We start from the raw sequence: 25,921 nt of genomic DNA on the forward strand, positions 1-25,921 counted from the left end.
TTAAATGATTATTAGGCTGCATAAATTAGGTCAGCCGGAACCGGAACACTTCCTATGACACCCGATGTACTCGTTACATCATAAGAAGAATGGCATCTACGCTAATGTTAGTCTTTCTGTTTATTCCGAGGTTTACTGAAGTCAGTCGGATCCGGGCCGTATCCAGATCAGATGGTGGACCTGCGCCTGGACACGACCACAACTCATCCCTGAGGTGCCAGCCTCATCCACCCTGTGAAGGCCTCATCGGCACGACAGCCATCGGCACTGATCCTCAACAAACTCGTCTCCATCCTGGCGTGATGACTCCGGCTTCCAACCAGATGGAACTGGATAAATATTCTGAATGTTCTGATCCATAATGCTGCCTGAATCATGATCATATACTGTTCGTTCATTGGCCAGAGGAGAACTGGACTGAGCTCAACTGAACTCAGACTGAGCCTGATTTCTCCCAAGGTTTATTTCTCCATTCTGTCACCTTATGGAGTTTTGGTTCCTTGCCACTGTCGCCTTGGCTTTTGGCTTGCTTGGGTACATTTAATATTCAACAATATTACTGACCTGACAATGACGCAATTTTCTTCTAAAAACAAACTTTGTTGTATTATTTTCATGTTAACACTGTGAAGCTGCTTTGATACAATCTGTATTGTAAAAAGCGGCGCTATATAAATAAAGGTGATTTGACTTGACAAAAGCATCACATGCACTTTCCCTCTGTTTATACAATTATGTCAGGAAAGGGCGGTTAGTTTCCATTCCTCTGATCACTTGTTCAAAGTGACCAAAGAATGTCGGCCGCTCACTATTGTTTGAGACACAGCCTTTAGAGTCGATAGGAGCAGCTTTTCTGGTGATTTTCCTTTGCTGTTTATATGAATAAGGAGGGAGAACCAATAGAAAGTGCTCACCCGCACAATGTTAAATATGAACGGACACGGCCACAGCTGCAGAATGACATTACGCATCAAAGGTCACCTCACCTATGCAGGATAAAAGAGTATTTCAACATGAAACATTTCAATGCCACATCCAGTGCCCTTACATGAAGTCAACTAACACTTATAATCATCCTGTATAAAAGAATTAAAGTTTTTGCATTCTTGCTGAAAACCTTGAATTTACAGGTATTGCTGTTTTATCGTTAATACCTACTTTTTGGTGGTTTAGTGACAACGTCAAAATCCAAAATTCGCCACTGGTTGCCTCAAGATTTTCCTATGGACAGTCCTCATGAAATCAAAATGGAATTTTTTTGGGCTTTTAGTACGAATATGCTAGTCTCACTGTTATCAATAAGCTAGTGTGAAGATATAAGTGTTCAAAACTTACAGTCTCTTACTTCTGTCAGTGGTAAGTTCTGTCAGTGTTGTTCACTGAGCTAGGAATTTATTTCAGAAATCGGGTCACCTTACTTTAACGTACAAATTCCATTCAAACGGTTTCGTTTATTTTTTATTTATTAAAAAAATAATTGTAATTTTAAGTAATTAACTATGATTATTTATGCCATTGCGTATGAATGCATGCTGAGACAAGACCACACTGACACACAGCAGCACATACATCAGACAGAGGTTTACAGAGGCACATTCATTCAATATGTACCCAGTTACAATGAAGAGTTCATGTGAATTACACAGCTGAATAAAAATATAAAAATTTCTTCTATTGAAACCATCAATGTTTCATTTATGAATTAATCTAATTAATTATGATCATTTTTGCCATTGTGACCTGGTCCTTGAAAATTAAATCATTATTTTATTTATAATATTTAATGCAAAATATTTTTTTTAATATAGACTTCAAAATCTAACTGACAGACACCATAGCAGGGTGATATTTGCATACTAAATTATGATTGGTCTTTATTAAATTTTCACATCGTGTATTTGTTGTTGGTTTTGTTGTCTTGAAAAACAATAATTTATCAATGCAAAGTCCCTTTTCCCTGTATAGTGCACTATAAGAAGTGTCAGCCATTTTACAGCCTAAAGTTGTAGTGTACAAACTTTATTCCTATCTTCCATAGTGCACTACTTTCTACCCATAATGCATAATCTTATCTTTAGCATACAACGAACTAATGTTTTACATTATTGGTGATATTAAGATCTTCCTGAACAAAAGACACAGATTTCATTCATATTAAATATATTTATTCTGGCTCTCAGAGCATTGTTCTGGTCTACGTTGGCATGGTGGCATCCACTACAATGAGTGTGGATTCATACAGCAAGTTTAGGGAGTCCAGTGTGGAATTGAACAGCAAACATGCAAGATTTCCCTGCCCTGCCGTATGAATGCATGCTGAGATAAGACCACACTTCCAGTCAGCAGCTCATACATCAGATAGGTTTACAGAGGCACATTCATTCCAATATATACCCAGTTACAATGAAGAGTTTGTGTGAATTGCACAGCTGAATAAAAAGTTTTCATTTTGTTCTGCTGAAACCATCAGCGTTTCATTTATGAATGAATCTGTGGATGGATACAGTAGTGATAAAAATAATATACATTTTCATGAGTGTCATTTTAAAGACAAAAGCCCTCAGAATCAGTTTTTTTTAAGAGAGACATGTCTCACTTTTAGTTAGTAAATATTGTTAAATAATAGCTATTAAACAAAATAGCTATTTATAGCTTTTCATGAATTTGAATTCTGCTTGTTTGTGATTCATGAAATTCTAATACTAAATTGCATAATGTTCAATACTCATTCCGCAGATAGAGAAATCAATAAATACTTGAAGAGAAAAAAAAAAAAAAATCCGAAGGCGTCCCCAAGATCCTCTTATATAACAGAGTATTAAGAATGATAAAACAAATATTTGCTTTAAGGCAAAATACACATTCTATACACCATTTTTTACACCCAAATATACAGCAAATTGGCTAAATACAGCAAACACACAGCCTTAGTGGAAGCTAGCATTGTCCTTAATATCATTCTTTTGACATGTTTATACTCCAAAACATCTCAGACTTAAGTGAACTTTGGCTTAATGACGGAGTGCATTTGTGCGTTATTTCTGGTGCATTGTGGGAAGATTACAGACATTGAGTGAAGGCAGACTGGGTGTGTGGCTCTCAAGAGGAACTGAGTCCGGAGTCCGACTCCCCGTTGTTCTCCTGGGATTTCCCTGTGCACGGAATGGAGCAGCAGGGAATACTGTAGGAGGAGCAGGCACACGTTTGGATCATGTCCTTGAGAGCAATCTGTTCCTCTACATTGAAAATGTTTGATTGCTCGAGCTTGTCGTCGCAGATTCTGTAATTAAAAAGAAAGACCAAATCATTATTTTATCTGTAGGTCAATCTGAGGGAGGATCGTCATCAAACAAGGAAAGAGCTAGAACAAGTTTCATTAAAGGATTAGTTCCCCCAAAAATGAAAATGATCCCATAATTTACATAATTTACTACATAATTTACTCACCCTCAAGTCATCCAAAGTGTATATGACTTTCTTCTTTCAGCCAAATACAATTAGAGTTATTTTAAAAAATATCCTGGCTGTGAGTGAATAGAGCCTGAGATTTTGAAGCCCGAAAAAGTGAATCCATTCATCATAAAAGTGCTAGACACGGCTCCAGGGGATTAATAAAGGCCTTCTGAAGCCAAGCGAAGGGTTTTTGGGAGAAAAATATCCACAATTATATCTTTATAAACTGTAATCACTAGCTTCAGGTAACGTCCGTGCGTGCGTTCACGAGAGAGTCGAGTTCCGGCGTTTGATGTAGGAGTAGCGCAAGTTTAGGTGAAAGTAGACGACTCTAGTGGTTCAAACAAATAGAGCTGGGCAACAAACTCAAGCTCCTCCCACATTTCTCTTTAAAAATTCTCATATCAGAGCAGTGTTTTGTTTTGCTCTATCCTCTGCGCTTTCGCGTTCGTCAATGCGTCAACCGGAACTCGACTCGCGTAAGGCTGTTACCGGAAGCCAGTGATTATAGTTCATAAAGTTTTAAATATGGATTTTTTTTTTCATTAACCCACTGGAGTCGTATGGATTACTTTTATGATGGATGGATGCGCTTTTTTGGGCTTTAAAATCTCAGGCTCTACTCACTCCAATTATAAAGTTTTGAAGAGCCAGGATATTTTTTAATATAACGTCAAGTTCGGCTGAAAGAAGAAAGTCATAATCACCTAGGATGGCTTGAGGGTGAGTGAATTAAGGGATAATTTTGGGGGTGAACTAACACTTTAAAAAAAGAATGAGGTGAAGCGGATCATACAAAGGTTCTGACCAAAAGCAAAAAAAAAAAAATTATGATAAGCATGTCCACATGTTTGCCACAATCATCACAACACCATGCCTTTAGTTTCTGCTGAAGACCTTAGAGTAGACAGAATATTTAATTAGACGCAAATGAAAACGAAGATGTGAGATTACAAGCACAGTCTGTGAAGTTGAATATTACAATTATGTCTTTCAAAACAATTCTGTGGAAAAAAACCTTCAGAAAACATGGACAATTATGATCTAGGACAGTGAGACATGTTAAACGGAACTGTGATTGTTGACACATTTTCATCCATGTTAAATTCAAGTCAACTTAATAAAATAAAATAATTTCAAATCAGAATTGATTCAGGCCAAATGGATACCTCTATATGTGTGCAGTTCTTTTTCATATTGACTTTAAATGTGGTGTCTGCTCTCATGAAGGTCAAAAAAATGCCACAAATAAAACACATTCTCTTTCAGAATAAATAAAAATAACAACAGTCAGCCTAAAAATCCAACCAATCCTGCTTGTGTGAAACACGTTCACATTTCATAGTCCAAAAACAAGACATTCAATAAATGTTCCATCACCAACGTAAGAAACTTGGAAAACATGATATCATTTAGGTGATTTTCATGGAAACTGGGACAACTTCTATATTTTATAAGTGAGAGGCATATATGTGTATATTTATTTTTTCTCCATCATGATGTCAGATGATATATGTGTGTTTAAGAACATTATGCATACTGTTGGGCCCATTTCCGTTGTCTCTCGGAAGACTTATGTTTATGTTTTTCTATCATGCCCTAATCAAGATGCTCAGTCAAGCTTGTTTGAGAACAAAAGCCATCCATCTATTTCATTCATACATTCATTCATACTTCAATGATTAAGTCATTGAGGTCCACAGAGGTCCATTCATGCACTGTGGCTAGTACTGAAAAAAATCCACAGTGAAAATAAAACAAATGCACATCTGCACTGTAATTTGGGTTCTGGAAAGAAAACTAGGTCACCCATATAAAAAGGAAGTCTCAAATGCTCAGATTGATATAAAAGGCAGCTGAACCTTAACCCAGTGCTGAATAATTAAAAAAAAAAAAAAAAGCCACTAAAAAATCACAACTCTAGAGTTTTACTGCTTCACATCATTGCTGTAAAACACTACGGTTTCTCTTGGTGCTAGTCTGTGAGCATGATCTGTCAGGCAGCAGCCAATTGCCAATAAAAAACAAACACAACCGGGAAACAGAAGACATTACGGGTATCAGAGGAAGTTGAGGCATTGGGATTTGGCACCAAGCATTCATGTATTCTGAAAAAAGAGGCAAATGACCATAAAATGATGTGAGAAATATTCAAAAAGGGAAAGGAAAGACATGGAAAGAGTCAATACTGCATATAAATATCTGGTTACAGATCAGCTTATAAATCATACTAAATTAAGTGTTTTGAAAATGTAAAAGTGCAGAAAGTTTTGTGTGATGGGTAGGTTTAGGGGTAGGGTTAGTGTAGGGGGATAGAATATACAGTTTGTACAGTATAAAAATCATGTCTATGGGAAGTCCCCATAAAACATGGAAACCAGTGTGTGTGTGTGTGTGTGTGTGTGTGTCTAATATATATATATATATATATATATACACACACACATATATACACACACACACACATATAGATATATACAGAAAAAAAATTAAATGTAATAAAAATAATTAACACTAAATAAATGACAAACTAAAACTAAGAAAATCATACAGGTTTGGAATGAACAGAGGGAAGTACACGAAGAGAGAATTTTAGATTTTTGTGTGAACTATTTCTAAAAAAAAAACAAGGATTCAGTTTCTCTGAGCAGCTCTTTAGGGGTTTTACTGCAGCGGAGGAGGAACAAAAAAACAGAACAAATATCAGCTGAACTGTCAGAAACTGCAAAAAACGGCAAGTTACAGCATGTTATGTAAAACCTCAACATCTGTAATTGTTCGGTGGAAGTGCGTCCTGTAAAACCTAGCTGTTTTTGAAGAATACATTTTAAAACTAAATGTTTTATTGTGTGTGTTTGTGGGTGTGGGTGTGTGTATAGATATATCATCATTCTATATAGATAGATCATCATTGATTAGTTTATTAGTTTAACCTTTACCCAGAATAAAACACAGTTGCACTTAGACATGATATGCCTGAACTATCAGGGAACAGCCATAAACCACTGTCATTTCCACAGAAATTCACATACAGGCTGACATGGGCATTAATGGTGTTGAAAGAGTAAACATGGAAACAAATTTACTATGACAACATCACCTCTTGTTGGCTGATACATTATGCATCTAGTTGATAATTACTCTTTCAACATTGTCTCCACATTGTAATATTTTATTATTTTCCCTATACACGGCAAGATTCCATTTACAAGCCATTTGCCTGTCCATACCTAACCAGATGTGACAAAATCAGTCAAAAAATCACAGCCAATCAGAAGAGGTGGGCGGCGTGTGGGCGGAGTCTTTCTGCAAGTGCACTCCATGTGCAATGACATGGATATTACAGCTAGTTAGGACAAAAACTCTGGTTTACCGCTTGTTGCAGCACGTCTGGTTAGGTCATAGTGCTGTAAATGTTAGTTTATGTTTCCTGCACCAAAAATACCATTTTCCACCCTTACGGCCGTTTCACACCGCAAGCTTGAGCTTCGCATCAGCGTAACTACATCGTCACTGCAGTTGCAGTAGCAGCAGCGGCTCCAAGGCTACATATAAGTGAGCATTTCTTTACAAAGACAACTAGCCTATAAATTTGTTTTTAAAAGTTGGTCATTTATAAACTTGATGGTCTTGAAAGTTCGCTTCAGTCATACTTCGATGTTAAAACACACTAGACATGCTTATTCTGTGCATTTTGGGCACTGAATTCATAGTTATTTTATCCATCAAAAGTGTGCTTTCACTTTAATTGAGCTTGAATAGCGCAGCAAAACTAGACTGCTTCACTGCTAAACCCTCACTTCACTGCTGCTCATGCTTCCGGTGTGAATGCACTCATTGGTTAACATGCACGCCGAAAAAATACGCGCTGCTCATGCTTGCAGTGTGAAACGGCCGTTAGAATTAAACCAGCTGCTATTGCTACTGTACCTTTATGACTTTTATGTGTAAATCACCTCTGACTATCTGATTTGCTTTTCACATGTGAATGAGTAACAATATGTAATCAATATGACATGCCACATAATTGGACAGGAGAGGGAAAAATGTTAGTGCAAGTAAACAGAGTTCATCAATATGCTCAGTCCTGCTGTTTGATTACCAAGTAAGGAACCAAAGACAAATCATGGCCCACCTGTCATATATGAGGCCATCAATTCCCTGGTCCCTCAACTTCATTCTGTTCTCATGGTCGTTGTTATAGTCGCCCCAGCAGAAGACCACTAGTCCTTTGGACTGAGCCTCTCTGATGAACTCCATGTTCCTCAAGAGCTCATCAGCGTGGGCGCTAATTCCCTGTGAGCACATTCAAAAGCTATTTAAGCAAGTTGTTTAGTCTTTGTGATGAAATTTGACATGGCACCAATTTAAAGAAAACAAAATAGCCACATTCCTCTTGCAGTTTAAACAAAACTCACAGAAGCGGAAAAACATGAATAGATCTCTTTTCACTTCAAAGTTCAATACATTTTATTACCCAGCCAAACTGGGCGTCTCACCATGCTATTTCATAACTATGTTCTGAAGTATCAACAGCTGTGCTATTGCACCATCTGGCTGTGTGCGTTCTCTCACCAGTATGTTCTCACTCTGGGCAAAGCTCATGGCGATCTTAGTGCTCTGACAGCGGATGTCCATGAGTTCAGGGTAGAGGTCTGTCACTCCTTGGGTCAGAAATAGGATGGGGTATTTGTTCTGTTTTTTCCTTACCCTGATCAAGAGAACAAAAATTATTGCAACTTAAACGCAACATGTAATCAGGATTGACTATTTACTTTCTTAATAAATGTCCCTGAACTTATTGTGCACATACATTTTAAACAAGAAATACATTATTGGTTTATTTTGTGTTTAAATTGGCTGCCCTACAGTCTTAAAAATAAAGTTTCTTTATTGGTTTCTTTAAGTTTCTATATGGTGCCATAACATCCATGGAACCTTTTAATTGCACAAAAGATTCATTACAGTTGAAAAGTTTGTTTTGGATTATTAAAATTATGTCTTTACACTAAGAAAAAAATGGTTATTTTAAGAAAAGTTCACTGAAAGGTTCTTTGGAGAACCCAAAATGATTCTATGGCATCACTACGGGAAAACAGGAACTAACAATGAATAATACTTCTAATCTTAATTCATGTTAATCTCAGCATTTACTAAAAAAAAATAAAGATCAACCATGGTATCTGGTAACATTAGATAATGCAGTGTCAACTAACATGAATATGAACATTTTTATTAACTAACATTAAAAAGGTTAATAAATGCTGTAAAAAAAATATTTCTCCTTGTTAGTTTATATTTATCAATGCATTGACTAATGTTAACAAATGAAACTGTAAATGTTTCCATAAAAATATATCTATTTTTCCTAATCAGTGCATCATCATCAAAATATGCACGTGAACTAGGCCTCTTACATTGTGCAAACATCAGGATCAAAGCATGAGAAGACTATCCTCCTTTTGCCGGCGTTCTGCAGCACGCATGTGAGAATGATGTCCAAGAACTGATTCATGTTGAAGTAGGTGGAGAGTTTTGCATCCCAGGAGCCATCCTGTTTGGAGGAACAGATATGATGAGGGACGGTGTTTTCTTTCTCCGTTAACAAAGAGATCAAACCATCACATATTGCGTGAGGAAACACAAACCTTAAACTGAGAGATCCACTTCAGCTCAATGTTGAATCCCACATGTTCTGGAACAGAATGGAATATCTGGAACATGATGTCAAATGAGAAGAGAAGTTAAGCAAGCAGTACGGGTGGGCGATATAAACAAACATTTATCACAACGTTCTAAAATCTTTTGGTCAGTAGTAAAAAAAAGTTGCAAAAAATAAATAAAAATAAAATAATAATAATAATAATAATAATAATAATTTATATTTATATATATATATAAAAAAACCCACAATTATTTAAAAAAAACAACTATATATATATTATAAATCTTGAGGTAATTTAATTTCATCTCATATATATTTTTTTATATTTCATATATTTTTTAATAAGTGTGGTTTATATATATATATATATTATTACTGACCATCATTTGAAATAAAAACACACATTTACATGAAAAGAAATGATCAAGCTGTCACACCTGTGAAAGAGAAGGGAAAGGCTGGTGCTCATATATATACTCCTCTTCATCTTGCAAGTCTAGACAAAACAACACCACAAAAGCAATCATTTTTATCTATTCAACAGTTAACTGTTTATTTAGTTCAATACAGCTAAACAGAGGCCTGTGTTTGGCAAGTATTTTTAAAGCTATTAGCATTAAAAATAAAACACTTATTTACAGCAAACTAAGTATTTGAACCTTTTTCTTAAAGTACAATACTGTGTGCTTATTAATGAACTATCCTATGTATTGTAAATTATGCAATAAATCAGCCAGGTTTTTTTTTAATCATTATCAGAAAACACTTCTCTTTTATGGGCTACCACATCCTATATGAACTAATGATAAGTGAAACAGGGATAAAACATCGTTTAACAATCTTAGAGTTCATGATAGATCTGTCTTGAAAGATGTATATGTTATCGCTAAAAGTCTTTCACTATGGAAATTTTGAATTTGATTTTTACTTTTGGTACCTGACTGTTATATAATGATCAGTTATCGTTAAATATGATAACTGATCATATTGCACTTTTGTGACATGAATTAATGGGGCAATTGTACCTTTGTCGTCATCAACTTCCATGGCAGTTGTATGGGCCACCTGAAAAAGACAAACACATTCATATCATCATACTCATCAATATCAGCATGGAGATAATTGCATTTCATTATTCAAACAAGGTAAAAGAATCTGAAATAAGTCGTACTTTTAAAAGCTGAAGTTGATCAAACGTAAGATCCTTGACGGGAACTTCGAACAACACCAATGAATTTTTGTCATTTTTCTATAAAAGGACACAAAAAATGTAAAAAGTTGAAGAAGAGATCTTTCTTTCTTATGATTTGCAATTTAAATCAGTGTTTACGACTGTTCATGTAAAAAAATTTAAGTAGGAAGTCTTCAGTCAGAGTGAAATCAAAAGCTGTACTGAAGGACACAATGGGAGTCGTTCAAATTATACAAGTAATTTCTCACTGCACCAAGTGAGTCAAATTGCCATTGTTACCTTTTTAGTAGAAATACAGCAGGTGAGGTCGTGGTACACGATAGGAACTAAATCTTTAGACAGATGAACATCAAACTCTACATAAGCTGCTCCCTGTGATGAAAACAGAACAGATATGCTTTAGACTTTCATATTATTTAACAAAGCTTTATGCATTTTGGTACAGTTGCAGTATTTATTTACACTCACATGGTTGGCTGCACTTAGAAATGAGACAATTGTGTTTTCTCTGATCTTGTGATGCCTAAAATACAAGAGCAACATATGTACTTTTTCATGGTTTGTTTATGCAGCAAAGTCAGGTGAGCTTATTGTGGTTTCTTGACACCTCGTGGGCCTATCCATAAAGACAAACACAGGACTCTTGTAGCACAACAACCACACTTTTGCTACTCACTTGGCAGCGTGTGTGCTCCCTGCTCCTCTGTGTCCAACATGCAAAGCGCTCCTTTTCTTCCAGTATTTGGCAAAAGACTGACTCATGTCACACTGAAGGCCTGGGATAGGACGCGTCACCAGGTAATCCACTGACATTGCATCAAGAACAAAAAGCATTTACTTTACTTAATGTGTTCACTTCAGTAAAGTCAACACTTAATGGTTAAACTTTAGCACATCAATAAATGACATGCATTTAAATCACATAATCTAGCTACTAAGCAACAATTCAAGCAGGGCGGATCTTGCCAACATGACTATACTTGCTGTCTGTGAAATGTTTACAGAGGCAAATGTTGTGTGCAAGCAGCGAAAGAACAGGTCTCCTCATGGGCAACAGGAATGTACATTAGTTTTATGGTGTAAAACAAATGAGACCAGACAAAATAACACCAGTGCAGTGTGGTACAGATTATACCTCTGACTTTTCCAATAGTCTGTCTGCCGTTTCGGCTCATGATGGGCAGGGTGACCACACCCAAATCTTTGCCGCTCTCCACAAAAGAGGACGACAAGAGGCATGAGGTGCCCACGTAGCCTGGATGGGAATCACCCTGAACCACAGCCTCACTCATGTCCTCCTAATCCATAAAGACAGGACAGAATAGTCATGATTCACTAAGAGGATCCATGCAGAATTTATGTCAATCAAATAAAAAAGCATAAAAATGCTTTCTGATATAGTTGTGGTAATAATCTTTATATGAAGCAACACCAAAGACCATCGTTCACGCACCTCAAAGAACTCAAAGGTGAGCTCTAGGTTGTCAGGGTCCATGGTGTGAATGCTGTATTCTGTCCACTTGGAAGGTACCAGGGAGTATCCACATTCTGGCTGGGAATGACGAGACTTACATTCAACATCACTGATCATACTGGTCTCCAGTGTGGTGATCATCTCATGCCATGATGAAGGGCTTTCCTCTGCTTCTTCCTCAACACCTTCCAGCATCAACTTCAATCTAAAACAGCCATTAATTGGGTAAATTATATTTGAGCATTTTCTCGAAAAGTGAAATCATGCATCAAAACAGTATAATGTGAAGTCAAAAAGACAAATAAATGTTTAGTACTTGTTCTAGAAGAAAGTATACTGTATGAATTGTAAAAATAAGCTCTACTAACATGCTTGCAATATTGTGCATCCCTACATTAATTATCTGATATAAAAATAAATCTATTTGACTATAGTCAATTGTTTCTCATGTAATTTTAACAGACTTTATAAGAACTTATAAATAAGACCTTTATAAATAAATTTGACTTTTTCCGTAATATCTGCATTTTCTTTCGATGGCAATGATGTTGCGTTGGTATAGGGCTGCACAATATATCGAAATCATCGAAATATGCATATCGCAACGGCTTGCAATAACTGGGGTCATGAACAAAAGACAAAGAGAAAATCAATCACTGCTCTTGGCTGAATAACCTTTGTAGCTTTAATAAAGAATCAGTATATCTTTAATTCATACAGTGAAAACTGATTATTCAGTTTCTGTTGTTAAATAAACCTAATGTAGGATAACCTGAGCCCCTGAACCCCGTGGTTTACACTTTTTTCTTATGCTACAGTAAAACACTGCTGTTCACTTTCAGAAGTTTAGGGATGTTTTCCTGTCACAAAAAGAATGTGAAACACGTATGTAGGTTATATAATTTAAAATATATTTTAAAGATAATATAAGTTTATTTTACACACTTTAAGCATTATCGTATCGCATATCGAATATCGAATTTTTAATGAGTTATCGCATATCGCAATTTTCTTCAATATCGTGCAGCCCTACGTTGGTATAGCAAAAACAACATAGAGGAGTTTGCAATGTTGTCTTAGAAGAACATGACAATGTGTAGCAGCAGCGCTGGACTACTAATGAATCAGCGACAGAAACGGAGGCTGGCATGAGCAGTTTACTTCCGTGCTGCCGTCTCTGCCGCACAGTGAAAGAAGTATAGACACCTCATCACTGGACCACAGAGATGCTCCAATGTATTATAATTTTCTGCATGACCTGCACATTAACAACAACACAACGCAATGTTTTCTGCAACGACGTTGCAGTCGTGGCGTGAGAAAGTGACATAAGTTAAAAAAAAGCTATGCGAAATCGGTTCAGACTGAACGGATTTCCAGAAATTAGATTTGAATAGGATTTCAAACCACATATGAATGTATGTGATTTGTAAAAAAAAATTGCCATTGCTAAATAGGATCAAAATCCAATCGGATATGCACAAAAATCGGATTTGGACTGACAGTCTGAACAAGGCTTAAATGTTCCTGAGCTAATTTGTAGGGTTAAATATGTGTTCTGTCTTCTGTGAAGAATGTTACCTGAAGCGTGACTTCTTAAATTTATTCTTAGTAATAGATACTGGAGGTTTCACGGAGTAATGAAGCCTGAGACGAATTTCTGTCTGGCACGTCAACCAGCCAGAGTCCACACATTCAACGCCATCTGCACATAAAACAAATTTTATTTGCATGTTAAAATAAGATACAAAAATTTGGTTTGAATTTGAGTGTGGGTACATTCAAACTGTTTAAGTAATTTAAATGGTCAAACTTACTATGGACTCCAAAGTGTCCATCGTCAATCATGAGCTCTGGTTCTGCGAGACAAGAATACAAAATTTATATGGGAGGTCAAACACTCATGCTACAAAAGATAGTCACCAGTACAGAGTAAACAGACGCCAACACACTTGCTAGTGCCGACATGAGACATTAATTTCCTTGTTTAATTCTTAAACAATCAAAATGTAAAGATAAAATAAGTCTTTAGTTTGCTCTGTACTGGATAGAGCTGTACACACTTGTACCCTATATTCTATACAAGCAAAACTGGGCATGTTAGAATTTAAGAAGAACACTAGAGATTATTAACTGGTTAAATGTATCTTAATTAAATAATATAAAAAGTTAAATAATAATAATAAAAAAATGCAGAATTTAACAAGTATTACCATGCAAGCAAATTGTTTTTGTGGCAACACAAGCACAAAGAAATGCTGACATCTGGAGCAAACATTTACATGATTAAAATTATAGATCCTGCCTAGTAAAAAATAAAAAACATAAATAAAAATAGTATAGACGCCCTTAAAATGTATTGTTTTGAATAGTTTGTTAAATGCATGTGTTAAATGTGTGTTGTGCACACAAATAAAGGAACTCTAAATGTGTGTGTGTATTAAAAAAGTTTTTTAATCATTTTAAGTGTAAAAACTAACTCAAAATTATTAATGCAATTGCTTAAAAAACTAAGAATAGATTAGGTGCACGCAACAAAAGCAAAAAAAAGCATTGCTAGTAAACCCAGGAATGTGCCAGCGGAAACAGCTTTGCCCTGTTTGTCTAAGACGGGTAATAGCCCACTAGATATTATGGTTGCTAATAATTGATCCATTACGTTCCCTTAAGTGGCTTTTATTGACATTACATCTGTCCATGACAAAAAAACACTGAAATCAACATTTAAGACAACATGAAATAAAATAAATGCATTATTTTCTTTACATGCAACATACATGATTCATGCACAACAAGACCACCCAGGAAGAAATTTTGTGTTTAAATGACATCTAATAGCCGTCCAAAAACAGCCCTGACATCTAGGCTAAAACAAGGCAAGATTTGGGCTGTCAGTGAAAATTTACCAGACGTCTAACTATAGCCCAAAAATAGACTAGTCATCAATTAGATAACATGTCAAAGAAATGAAACCAAACACCTTGTAATCACTGTTGACTTTAAGTTAAGTTATTCTGTAAAAACAACCTGTAACCAAATTCAAGGTTAATTTGGCTAGAAGTGGGTTACTCCTAGTTGGACTATATCGGGTCTATAGTTAACCTAGACGGTGAAATGACGGCTATTGCTTGCTGTGCAGGGAATTAAGATGGTTATTTACTTTCTAAATAAATGTCGCTGGTTTTATTGTGCATGATTCATTGATGCATTGTCTAAAGAAAACAATGCAGGCAGGGAAAAATTATTTTAACTAACAACAATCAGATCACTTTAAGTTCCAGTAATGTTCTGAGAGATCCAAGTCCCAAATCACATTACTTCCCACCAGATTAATTCAATTGGAAAGTCATCATATTACAAATATGAAATGTGTTGGGAATATTTCTTGTTGTCTTTAAAAAGTTGAAGTCAACATGTATTGATAATGTACGCTTACAGTTAAAGGGGACAAACTGATCTGAATGTGATAAGCATGAAGAATGGAGTCTAGGGGTTCATTAGACATGTGCACTATTCTGGGATCAGATACCTGAGGGACTCAATGAGCGTGGCATCTGATGGGTCTCCCATCTATTGACTATGACTTGACATGGACCACCATCGTTCTGTAATTCCAAATGGGGGTTAAGATTATGGACAGATTTTGGAAAAACAAAGCCCACTTTGGCCATTCAAACCAAAGTATCACTCCTGGAAAAAGAACATGAGGCATATTCACCACTTTCTTGCCAGCCAGCCAGTTGGTTGACATCTGAAAAGTGGACCAATTAGTCAGAAGAAACAAATTGGCATTTTTCAGTGTTTAACTAGAGATATCCAGGTTATTTATACGTTAAAAAATGCTTTAAAAATCCCTGTACTTATCATTTAGCTTAAAATGTTATTTAACAAGATTAGTTTTCCTCTAATAGTTTGCTGATACGCTTAACTATGAGAAAATGGTTCTAAATTCTTAAATCTTGTTCTTGTTAATTCTGCTTCTAAATTTTAAAAGAATATTTCTGGCTGTGAGATAGTTGATGTGTAAATATTATGTATGAGAGCACAGCATGTTAGGAGAAGCTCGCAGGAAATCTGCAGCCACTGTTCCAGAAACTTCCTTCTCCAGGAAAAAAAAAAAAACCTAAACTACCAAGAACCGAGTCAAGGTCAGCTAAAAGAGATTAACAGCTGTGATGAGAAAATCTTGGAAACCCCCCACACACACACAGAAGAATGTCAAACTCTTAAAGCACCCTAAGAATTTCCACATGTGTAATAATTCTCTAAAGAGAATCTGCAGTCATACATGCATAGTAAAACAGTTGGATGTAATCATCATGAATATCACAAAAGTTTAAACAACATCAGTAGATAGTGCATAGATTATGATGAGTCTTTAAGAAAGATAAAAAAAGATGTTCTAAACAACATCTATAAATACATAAAGCTGAGACTGGTCTTTAAAGGTGTTGGGAAATCAATTCACCATCGGGCCTTTAAAGATTATTTATGCCTTATATCACATCGTTTGTTTACTAGTAAAAGAAGATCTCACCTTAGATTCAAAAAAGAATCCCTTGAAATAGCGATATTTGGTTTCACGCCCTCTAGGAACCTGAATGGTAGTTCTCCACAGGGTGCTGGGGTGAGACGAGACAAGCAAAACACAGAAGATAAATATGTGTGTCAAGGGTAACTGTGATTGTTCTGAAAGACAAACGTAAGATGGCATTGCATGTACCCATCCTCCTCCGCTGGCTGTAGGGGCACGGCTTTTTGATGAAACCAGCTGCCCAGGGTTTCACAACTGCCAACCACTGCTATCACCTCACCTGATACAGCAAAAAGACAAAATACTTTATTATTTCTCTCCTGTGTGGTAAGCAAGTAATGTGTCTCCAGTCGATATAATGGTATTTTCAGAGAGGCTTGCTATAGCATGCTAGCTTTGAAAGCATAAGGTCCCACTCTCCCTTTAGAGCGTCTACAAATCCGCCACTCCTTCAAAACACATGTACGAGTACAGCAGGGAGCAAACAAGAGCGTCAGCATGAACTCGTTGTTTTGGTTCAGGAGGACCTGTAAAAGGCAGTTTCTGTTTGTGGAGCTCTGTGACTGATTTCTGTCTATCTCTTTATAGCTTGAAACGCGCTGATGACGTGTAATATCTGTGTGAGCAGGTGTGCGGAGGTATGAAAATACATATGTTGACAGGCATGTAGGACCGAATGCAACTGGATGAACGTTTTATGGTCCTACGCCTTCCACAGACAATATAAAAGAAGAGAAGTGACTCAACCAGCATTAAAAAAAATATTTCAGGAACAAATCGCCTACCCTGCCTATAAATATCATATGTCAACACTTGCAAAATTTCACAACAAAAGACAATAAATAAATACAAACACATGTGGACGTGGTCAATATTAACTTAATAACAACATACTTATTATTAACAAAACATTTCTGTATTACTATTATACCAAATTATTACATTATGCACTAATGTAAATGTAGTAAAAAGATTATTAATCCATCTTAAAGTTAATATTGATTGAAGACCACTTAATATTAACTAAACATTACTTAATTATCTCACATATAATTGGTAATGCTTTATGCTTTATAATAACATTTTATTTAAAAAAAAAAAACATGGGCAGCTTGTTGTACTTCTCATTTGAAAGTCATTTTGGATAAATGAAAATGAATACATACGCAGTAAATGTAAAATATTATACATTTCATTATTACCATTGACACATTATTAAATGATTTAATGCTTTACATAGTTACAACCATAAAACACTGTAAAACTGGTTGGATTAAAAGAGACAATGTACAATGGACTAGGGACAGCACGTCTTCCTTTGTGGAAATACTTGTGTCATCAAGTTCAAACTCAAAAATCTATGATTAAAGTATCATGGTGTAACTTATGTTTGCCTTTAATCTAAATTATTTCAAAATTATTCAAACAGCAAAACAAAACATTATAACATTTGCTTTAGACGGGATATTAGACTCGTGTTCAGCAACTGAACAAACTCCAAACGATTCCAAAGTCAAACGTACAGAATTTTAATTAGACCACATTGATTTTTTAGAGATTGCAGTGCAGCTTTAACTTGATTAGGCTATATCATGTAAATGGCCAAAAGGAAACCTTATTCCACAGTTGAACTTCAGATTGACAAAATAATTATTGTTACTTTTACTTTTTATTAAACGTTGTGGTAAAACTTTATTTTACAGTGTCCTTGTTACACAAGTTACACGTAGTTACTATAAATTGTGCATAACTACATGCAAGTAAATGTATAATCACACTGTAACAGACACCTTAAAATAAAGTGTAACCAAAGTTGTACACTGTGTTATACTCTTTTATTGAATTATTTCTCTTACCTTGTCGTGCTGTGGTCCCTCTCACAGTCAGAGTCACACTAGTGCTGTCCATGACTGACACACAGGCAAATGGAGATGAGAGTGAAGAGACCTAAAACACAGAGGGAAAGAAACACATGTTTCCCAATGCAAAACAAATCTAAGGTCTGTTAACAGCATCAGTTGATCTGGATTTCCTCTGTGTTGTAATACCTGACTGCAGAACTGCAGTGCACAATCTGCTCCTGGTTCTTTAAGATCCCATTACATTATACGTTGCATCAACGGAAATATATATAACTGCCCCTGGTCACAATATTAGAAAATGAATTCTATGTCAGATTCTTGAATGTAAAAAACGGTCTTAAGAGAGTTGAACAACCGGTTTAAACACTCAACTGGTTTAGTAGAGGAAGCACACGGTCACAATAACACACACCATCATGTATCGTTAGAGGAAACAGACGATCTGAACCGGCTGCAGCCGGTTACTGTCGGTGACAACAACACCCGGTCTCCGATCCGAGGGTGTTGCTCAAACACAGTAAGCTGCTTACATAGACAACATTGTTACGTTCTAACCGGTTCTAACCACGCGCCTAAAATGCTATCTAGATAGGGAGCACAGTGAGGTTTTGAGACGCTCACTGTTTACTGCGCGAAAAACGTGTAAGTTTTGCGTAAAACGAAATGTATACCGTGCATTCGGTGTCGAGTCCGGCAGTTATAAAGTAATTCAAAACATAATAAAGTAACAAGTTACCTGAGTTTAAAGATAAAAATTCATCCTTTTGTACGGCTGTACCGAGAAACGTCAATCCCGCGCTGACGTGCCCATGTTATGTTTAGCTTTACATGCACGCGGATCTGAGAGCCGGGGTAATGCGACACTGTTGACTGTGTAGTAGACCATTTCTTAAAATAACTTTATCGAGGTGTCAGGGTTAAAACTATCACGTCGCTCAATTATGAGTATGTGTACTTGTTTAAACAAAAACAAAAAGATTTACAGGTTAAAATAGCGTTCAGAAGGTGACTTTGTTATAGGAAATAAGAATGAGGGAGGGCTTGACGTGGACAATTGACTCCTCCTCTTTGCGTTTTCTGAACGCATATGATTGGTGGAAGAAATGACTGACGTTTGATAGGCGAGTCTAACTCACTGACCCTTGTTGGGTGGAGTTCATCGACACAAACTGATATGTTTACGATGCAGTATACAGTAAATTAATAAATTGACTTTTTTATTTTTACGCTTTAGCTGAGCAGAAGTTTATCTCTTTTTTTTTTTAATACATAATCTAGATCCGCGTAGAGACTGTATAGAGTCATTACTCATTACACTGTTGTGTGTTACTCTTTTAGTATTTGTTTACATTGAGAGTAAACTCTCTGTACATTTTGTGCATTATCAAGTATGTTTATTTTTACCTTGTTCAAAAAGTTTATTGTCTATTTTATAATTGTATTGCTGTTTTGCACTACATCTGTTTCATCCAATTGGCTGTATGATCATTAAACTTGGATACTTCTATCAGTCTGAACAGAAGTCAAAGGTCTTCTTAACAGGAAATAATCTCCATATTGAGGCTAATAGATTAATTTCATGGCTGGTGAGCCGATAAATGAATGAAGCAGATAAACTTAACGGCCTACTCGAATAAACAAGCCAAGTAATGTTTTTAATGACAATTTAATAGTATATGCATGCTTAGAAAGGACAGATGAACCTTTGCTATAAAATGAGAATAACAGCACATTGATTTATCCCATGGCCTGTCTTTCAATGGAACTGGTTGCATAATGAGGTTCCTCAGCAAGACAGAACATGTTGCATAACAGAGGTCAGACAGGCACACGCATGTTTAAAAAAAAAAAGTTTAGGGGGAAATAGTGATAGAGAGAGTAGGAAAGTTCAGAACAGCATGACCCGGGTTCATGCAATGCAGAGATAAACCATATCTTCAGTCATAAATTAATTTAGCTTAGTCCTTGATTTCTTTATGACGGATGTTTGCTGCCCCCGTTAGCTCTTCCTGTTGCCTGTATGAGCCATTGAGAGGTAAAATACAATTGTTCTTTTGAAATGAAGGCTATTGCTCCCAGAATGGTGAATGCTGCATTTGTATTTGACAGTGCTTAGCACAGCTGAATGGATGAGACTGCAGGATTATAAATATTTAATGAGTCAGTCTTTCTCTCTATTTCCCCCGAATTCACCCACCATTTGCTGTTGTCTGTGGATAAGATAATAGAGAGATCATGAATAAGGTGTGTGTCTCTAGAACTCCTTCTAGATGGTGAATAAGTACAGTGTTAATTCCACAACCCCCCTTGTACGCAATTTGTACAAGTTACTATTTTTCTTGCTTGTATTTTCAAGGAAGAAGAGGAAGCGAGCACAACTTCTCATTAGCTGATTTGTGTGCTCGTGGGTTTGTGTAATAATGAATGCTGAGTTTTGCACATAACATTTCAGGAATGCCCTGAAAAATGCTGGGAAATGTGATTAAGGGTTTTTCTAAATCTAAATCTACATACAAAACAAAGAAACGTTCATAAAACTTTGGTTGACATTTATTTTGCCCTCTATTCAAATAGTCGTAAAGAAATATATCTAAATATATAATTAATTCCCTCTTTAAATCTGAATTATAATATTAATATGATTATTTTTTGTTTTCATACATGTTTTATTAGTTTATGTATTTATATGATTTTATCCTATTTTAAATATGCAGTGCATGATCTGTTTCTTATTTTAGTAATTATAGGAAATTATAGGAGATTTTTCAAGGAAATAGAAATGATTTGTGTCATGTACACAGTTCAAAAGTTTGGGGTCAATAAATTGATCAACATTGACACAGTAAAGAAATAATTTATAATATTACAGGAGATTTCTATTTCACATTAATGTTTCTTTTGAACTTTCTATTCACCAAAGAAACCTGGTAAAGAAATGTTCACGCTTTCTGCAAAAATGTTAAGCAACTGTTTTCAACATTGATAATATTAAGAAAGCAGCAAATCAGAATGATTGTGACACTGAAGACTGGAGAAATGATGCTGAAAATTCAGCTTTACATCACAGGAATAAATTACAGTATGAAAAATATATTCAAACAGAAAACAATTATTTTAAATTGTAATAATATTTGAGAATAATACTGTTTTTACTGTATTTTTAGCAAATAAATGCAGCTTTGGTGAGCAGAGGAGACTTTCAAAAACAAATCTTTCTGAACTCAAACTTTTGATAGTGTAAACCTAAGCATCTATGCATAAACATTCTTTAATCACTCACATTTAATCACACAAGTGGTGGAGGTTGTGGTTTTTGTACAATGAAAAACTTTAAATCAGAGACATGTAAAAGATTTCAGATTAGCTTCCAAAGTGGGAAAAGCAGCTCCACTTAGTGGCACACACTTGTACTACACTGCAGTTAGCCTATACATCCATGCTAATGTTTACAAGATCTTTTTTCTTAGAGATGACCAGTGCCACGATTAAGGGTCATGGTTTGTTGCCTTTAAACAAAAGCATGACTAATTTATTCAGCGTTCAGTGGAGTTTTATAGCAATTTGAGCTTCAGCCATCATTTGAAGCCATCCCACAAAGTAGGGGAAAACTGTTTCATCATCTACATAAGTTCTGTTAGCAGACTATTAGTTTAAAAAGTTGCTGATTCTTGACCAGGGTATGTTGGACATGCAGACTGAGTAGTACAAAACAGGAACAAAAACCATTTTGAGTCATTCTATAAAGCTTATTTGCTCTTTTGAATATAGAGAAGATCTAGTTTATGAATCATCAAATTGGGATTTTCAATTCTGCAAAACGTAGTCTTCTGGATGTTGTGACATTATATATGATGTATTCCATCTCTCCATAGATGAACCAATAAAGGATCTTGCTATAGACCTCATGTCAGGTTAGATGCCATATCGAATTGAATGCAGATGAAACCGAGACTGCATCCGAAAATCGCATTCTTCCCTTCTATACACTAGGCAAAAAACAGTATGTGACGGAAGAATTATGCCTGAATTCACAGTACTCATAAAAAAGTAGGCAAACAGTGACCTGAGATTCTGAAGTGTGCATACGATGGACACTTTACTCTCCCATGAGGCCACGGGAGAGGATTTGTGAATGGCAGTGAAGCGACGCAACTGACGCTGGTAGGTCACATGATATTGACAACATGGCGAATATAGTACGTCCAAATTACATTCATACTACACACACTCATACCGTTTAGAGCGTACTTTTTAGCGTTTGTGGAGTATTATCCAAAATAATTTACTACTCAAAAAGTGGCACGCACTGTAAAGGTCCTTGATCACGTCATTTTCACAACTCACAACTTTCAAAACTGTTTTTTGGGGTTTTTGTCTACTGAAAGTTTTTTTGGAAAGACATTTCGTCAGCTGAATTTTGTACATTGTTAAACAACAGTATAATCCATTGAACGCGCTGTACTTTTATCCATCACAACCTCATTTTCATTCCTGTTAAAAATTAAACATGGCGCTACCGAGTTAGCTACTAAGGTCAATTAAAGCACTTCTCCAAGTGCACTACTCTCCAAAGAACTCATAATGAAATACCCAATGAGTCAAAGAGTTTGACTGTGTTTCTCTGTTTCTCTCTGTGTTTTAGGACCCTTAATCAAACTCTTAATTTGTATAGATCCAATAGATGGGCTGCCACGAATAATGTCATCGTCAATCAAAGACAGAGGCGCTGCCAGTGTGAACAACAGCATAAGGGTTTTAATGTAGATCAGATGCCATTATAATGGATCTGACATCATTCAGAGGCCATTTGCACTTCAGGGCCGCATGCGGGTTGCTTCATTTGCAAATCAGACGCTAGACATTGATGACAAGCCTTTATATGTGACCTTCACATTTCAATTATTTTGAGTGGGGCAAAGAGAGGAGGCTTCAAACAAACACGGTCCTCACATAGCCCGGAATAACAGAAACAAAAGCATGTCCGCCCATGCACTTTTTGTCATTGGTGAAACGCACAAATAAACATCAGGGAAATAATGATATGCAAAAAAGGCCTGATATCAGAAAATGAGATCTTATTAAATACAGTTCACGTTCATTTACATGAACGAGTGGTGTGATTAACTCTGATGCTGCCATTTGTATATTTAAGACTAACCGATATAGATTGTTCACTGAATTAGAATTAGACTGGTATTCATGTAATTGAATAAAAAGGACAAGCTAGAGGGCTCCTTTCAATCTTAATTTTCTTTTTCGAGAGAATAATTTGAATGGCCAATATATTTTTTCAGAAGTTTCTTCTGTTATAAAGCACTTTTTGTTTCTCAAACAGGCCAGGATTAGTCCTTAGTTCAAATAGGACATTTAAGTGTCTTTTATAAACGTGCCTTAGACAAAAAACATTACTGGTGTGCATCTTGAGACAAAACAATGGCACTGACTTATTGTAAGATATATCAGTGCAAGTTGCTTTCAGTTAAAACAGCTCAAACATGCATTTTAGTCTGGGACTATAGCTTAAGTTTTATTCTACATTATCAGGGCCGACCCTGGCCAGTTTGCTGCCCTGTGTGTATCGCAGCAAATATTGTTGTATTTCAACCCTCTCGGATGAAATTGCATTCTGGGGAGGGGGGGCCTTCAAATCTCAATACGATCGAAAGGGCATTTTACTATAAGCCAGGGGTGCCCAACCCTGCCCCTGCTGATCGACTGTCCTGCACAGTTCATCCCCAACCCTAATCAAACACACCTGCCTTTAATTTTCAAGTGATCCTGAAGACCTTAATTGGTTGCTTCAGGTGTGTTTGATTAGGGTTGGAGATGAACTGTGCAGGACAGTCGATCGGCAGGAGCAGGATTGGGCACCCCTGCTATAAGCTATTAAAGGGGCAGGGTCCCGAGTCCCCCGATCACCCCCCGAACCCCTCTCACCACATAAAAAACAGTAAATGTGTGAACAAGTAACTGATTTCAGCCACTACTTCAGCTACTATTTATAGAGTAGGGGCGGAGCTTCAGATTCTAGAAAGCATTTGATTGGACAGAAAATCTGATGAGAAGCTGAACTGCAGAGTGATGTCATCAAAACCTTTGATCCATATTGGCGGAAGAGAGAGACTGTAAGTTTTAAATGCTTATATATTCTAAATGCAAATTTTATCATTGTTTTAGAGCACAGCTTATATAGATAACCTTAAGGCTATATTCATAAAAAAGCCACAAAACTTCAGTTTTGATTTCATGGGGACTTTAATTTATTCCTGTGATTCAAAGCTGAATTTTCAGCATCATTACTCCAGTCGTCAGTGTCACATGATCCTTCAGAAATCATTCTAACATGATGATTTGCTGCTCAAGAAACATTTCGGATTATTATCAATGTTGAAAACAGTTGTGCTGCCTCAACAGAGCAGAATCTTTTGTAACATTATAATTAAATGTCTTTACTGTCACATAAACAGTTGTTCTTTTTCAGCTAAATAATTATTGTCTTTTTGTTGCTTTGCTACAGAATTGAATTCTGTCTTCATCATTGATTCTGCTGTAAAGCTGCTTTGAAACAATCTGTATTGTATAAAGCGCTATAGAAATAAAGGTGACTTGACTTTTTGTAAACTTGCAAAGTTATGATGCTTACCTGATGAAAACAGTCCATCACATTGCGGTTGTCAGTCTGAATTCTTGTCCTTGTCTCTTTGAGTTGTTATGAAAAGAGCCACAGGGCTGCGTTTGGTCAGTCTCGTTGACATTCATCTTTGAAAGATCTTTGCCCAGAACTGAGCGGTGCAGTCTAACATTTACCTCTCTATGGTTTAGTTTCACACCGCAATGAATGCCGCCGGTCATGCTGGAACACCAGGCTGATGTTTATACCTCCTCAGATCATATTATCCAAATGAGAGATCACGTCAGCCCGAGGCATCAGGGATCTGGTGCACAGTGTTCAAATGTCAGATCTCAGTTAAACAGCTCTGCCACTGCGAGTTCTCATCTGGATCATCATGTGTGACGTCTGATCGATTTCAGATAGGGCACCGGGGGTGCGATCAGCTGACAAGTGTGACCTCGCAGGGTAATTGATGAATTAAAGTTGATCAGCAGGTCATCTTTGATGTGGAAACTTTTGGAAGGATTGGATTAAGTCACTAAATTGGCTGGGATTGTCTTTTAAGGCAGTCTGCGCTTATCAGCATCTCTCATTTCATCACTCTCTCATTTGATTATCTGAAAGACTGGAGGCTGAGATCATCACAACTGACGATCTGTATGTCTGTCAGTCTGTCTGTGAAACACAGAGACAGTTTAGTTATCCATTCTCACATGCAGAGTATCACTCTTCTAACTTATTGTTTTATGCGAAAAATAAAAATAAAGGTTATTTATTGGCATTGATGGTTCCATAAAGGACCTTTAACATCCATGCAACTTTTCCATTTCACAAAAGGTTATCTATAGTGGAAAAAGGTTCTTTAGATTTTAAAAATGTTTCTTTACACTAAGAAATAAACTGGTTCTTTTAAGAGAGCCAAAATGGTTCTTCCATGGCATCACATGTTTTGGAGTGTATAAAGAGAAATATTTTAAATGATGATTGCATAATACTTTCATGTTTAACAGGTTATTTAAAATTTTAGGGATAATGTATGTTTGCGATCTGTTTAAAATTAAAGGAGAGCTCCGGTTGTCGATTGTCGAGTTCGGGCGCATGATCGTCCATACTAAACCTATGCACGTG

General features: G+C 36.2%; 1 protein-coding gene across 6 annotated transcripts; it reads right to left on the minus strand.

Annotated features, from left to right (window-relative positions):
- Positions 1 to 2,348: 2,348 nt before the first annotated feature.
- gpcpd1 (glycerophosphocholine phosphodiesterase 1) lies at positions 2,349 to 25,145 on the minus strand. Of its 6 annotated transcripts, XM_079888239.1 has the most exons (22): positions 18,917 to 19,200; positions 18,553 to 18,702; positions 18,367 to 18,459; positions 18,175 to 18,265; positions 16,508 to 16,598; positions 16,322 to 16,406; positions 15,314 to 15,389; positions 13,602 to 13,643; positions 13,366 to 13,489; positions 11,764 to 11,989; positions 11,446 to 11,608; positions 10,987 to 11,116; positions 10,779 to 10,833; positions 10,590 to 10,682; positions 10,290 to 10,367; positions 10,144 to 10,183; positions 9,556 to 9,614; positions 9,102 to 9,167; positions 8,871 to 9,007; positions 8,029 to 8,164; positions 7,589 to 7,749; positions 2,349 to 3,280 (listed from the first exon to the last, which is right to left on the minus strand). In XM_079888239.1, the coding sequence occupies exons 4-22, from the start codon at positions 18,224 to 18,226 to the stop codon at positions 3,100 to 3,102; spliced, it is 1,995 nt and encodes a 664-aa protein (XP_079744365.1). In that variant the 5' UTR covers positions 18,227 to 18,265; positions 18,367 to 18,459; positions 18,553 to 18,702; positions 18,917 to 19,200; the 3' UTR covers positions 2,349 to 3,099. The 6 variants fall into 6 exon arrangements, with proteins under 6 accessions (XP_079744365.1, XP_079744367.1, XP_079744369.1 ...); XM_079888241.1 differs by lacking the exon at positions 18,553 to 18,702 and having other exon boundaries at positions 18,917 to 19,211; XM_079888243.1 differs by lacking the exons at positions 18,367 to 18,459; positions 18,553 to 18,702 and adding an exon at positions 5,509 to 5,561 and having other exon boundaries at positions 18,917 to 19,208.
- Positions 25,146 to 25,921: the final 776 nt, after the last annotated feature.

Source organism: Squalius cephalus, assembly GCF_949319135.1.
Source record: "Squalius cephalus genome assembly, chromosome: 12".
In the NCBI taxonomy this organism is placed as follows: domain Eukaryota; kingdom Metazoa; phylum Chordata; class Actinopteri; order Cypriniformes; family Leuciscidae; genus Squalius; species Squalius cephalus.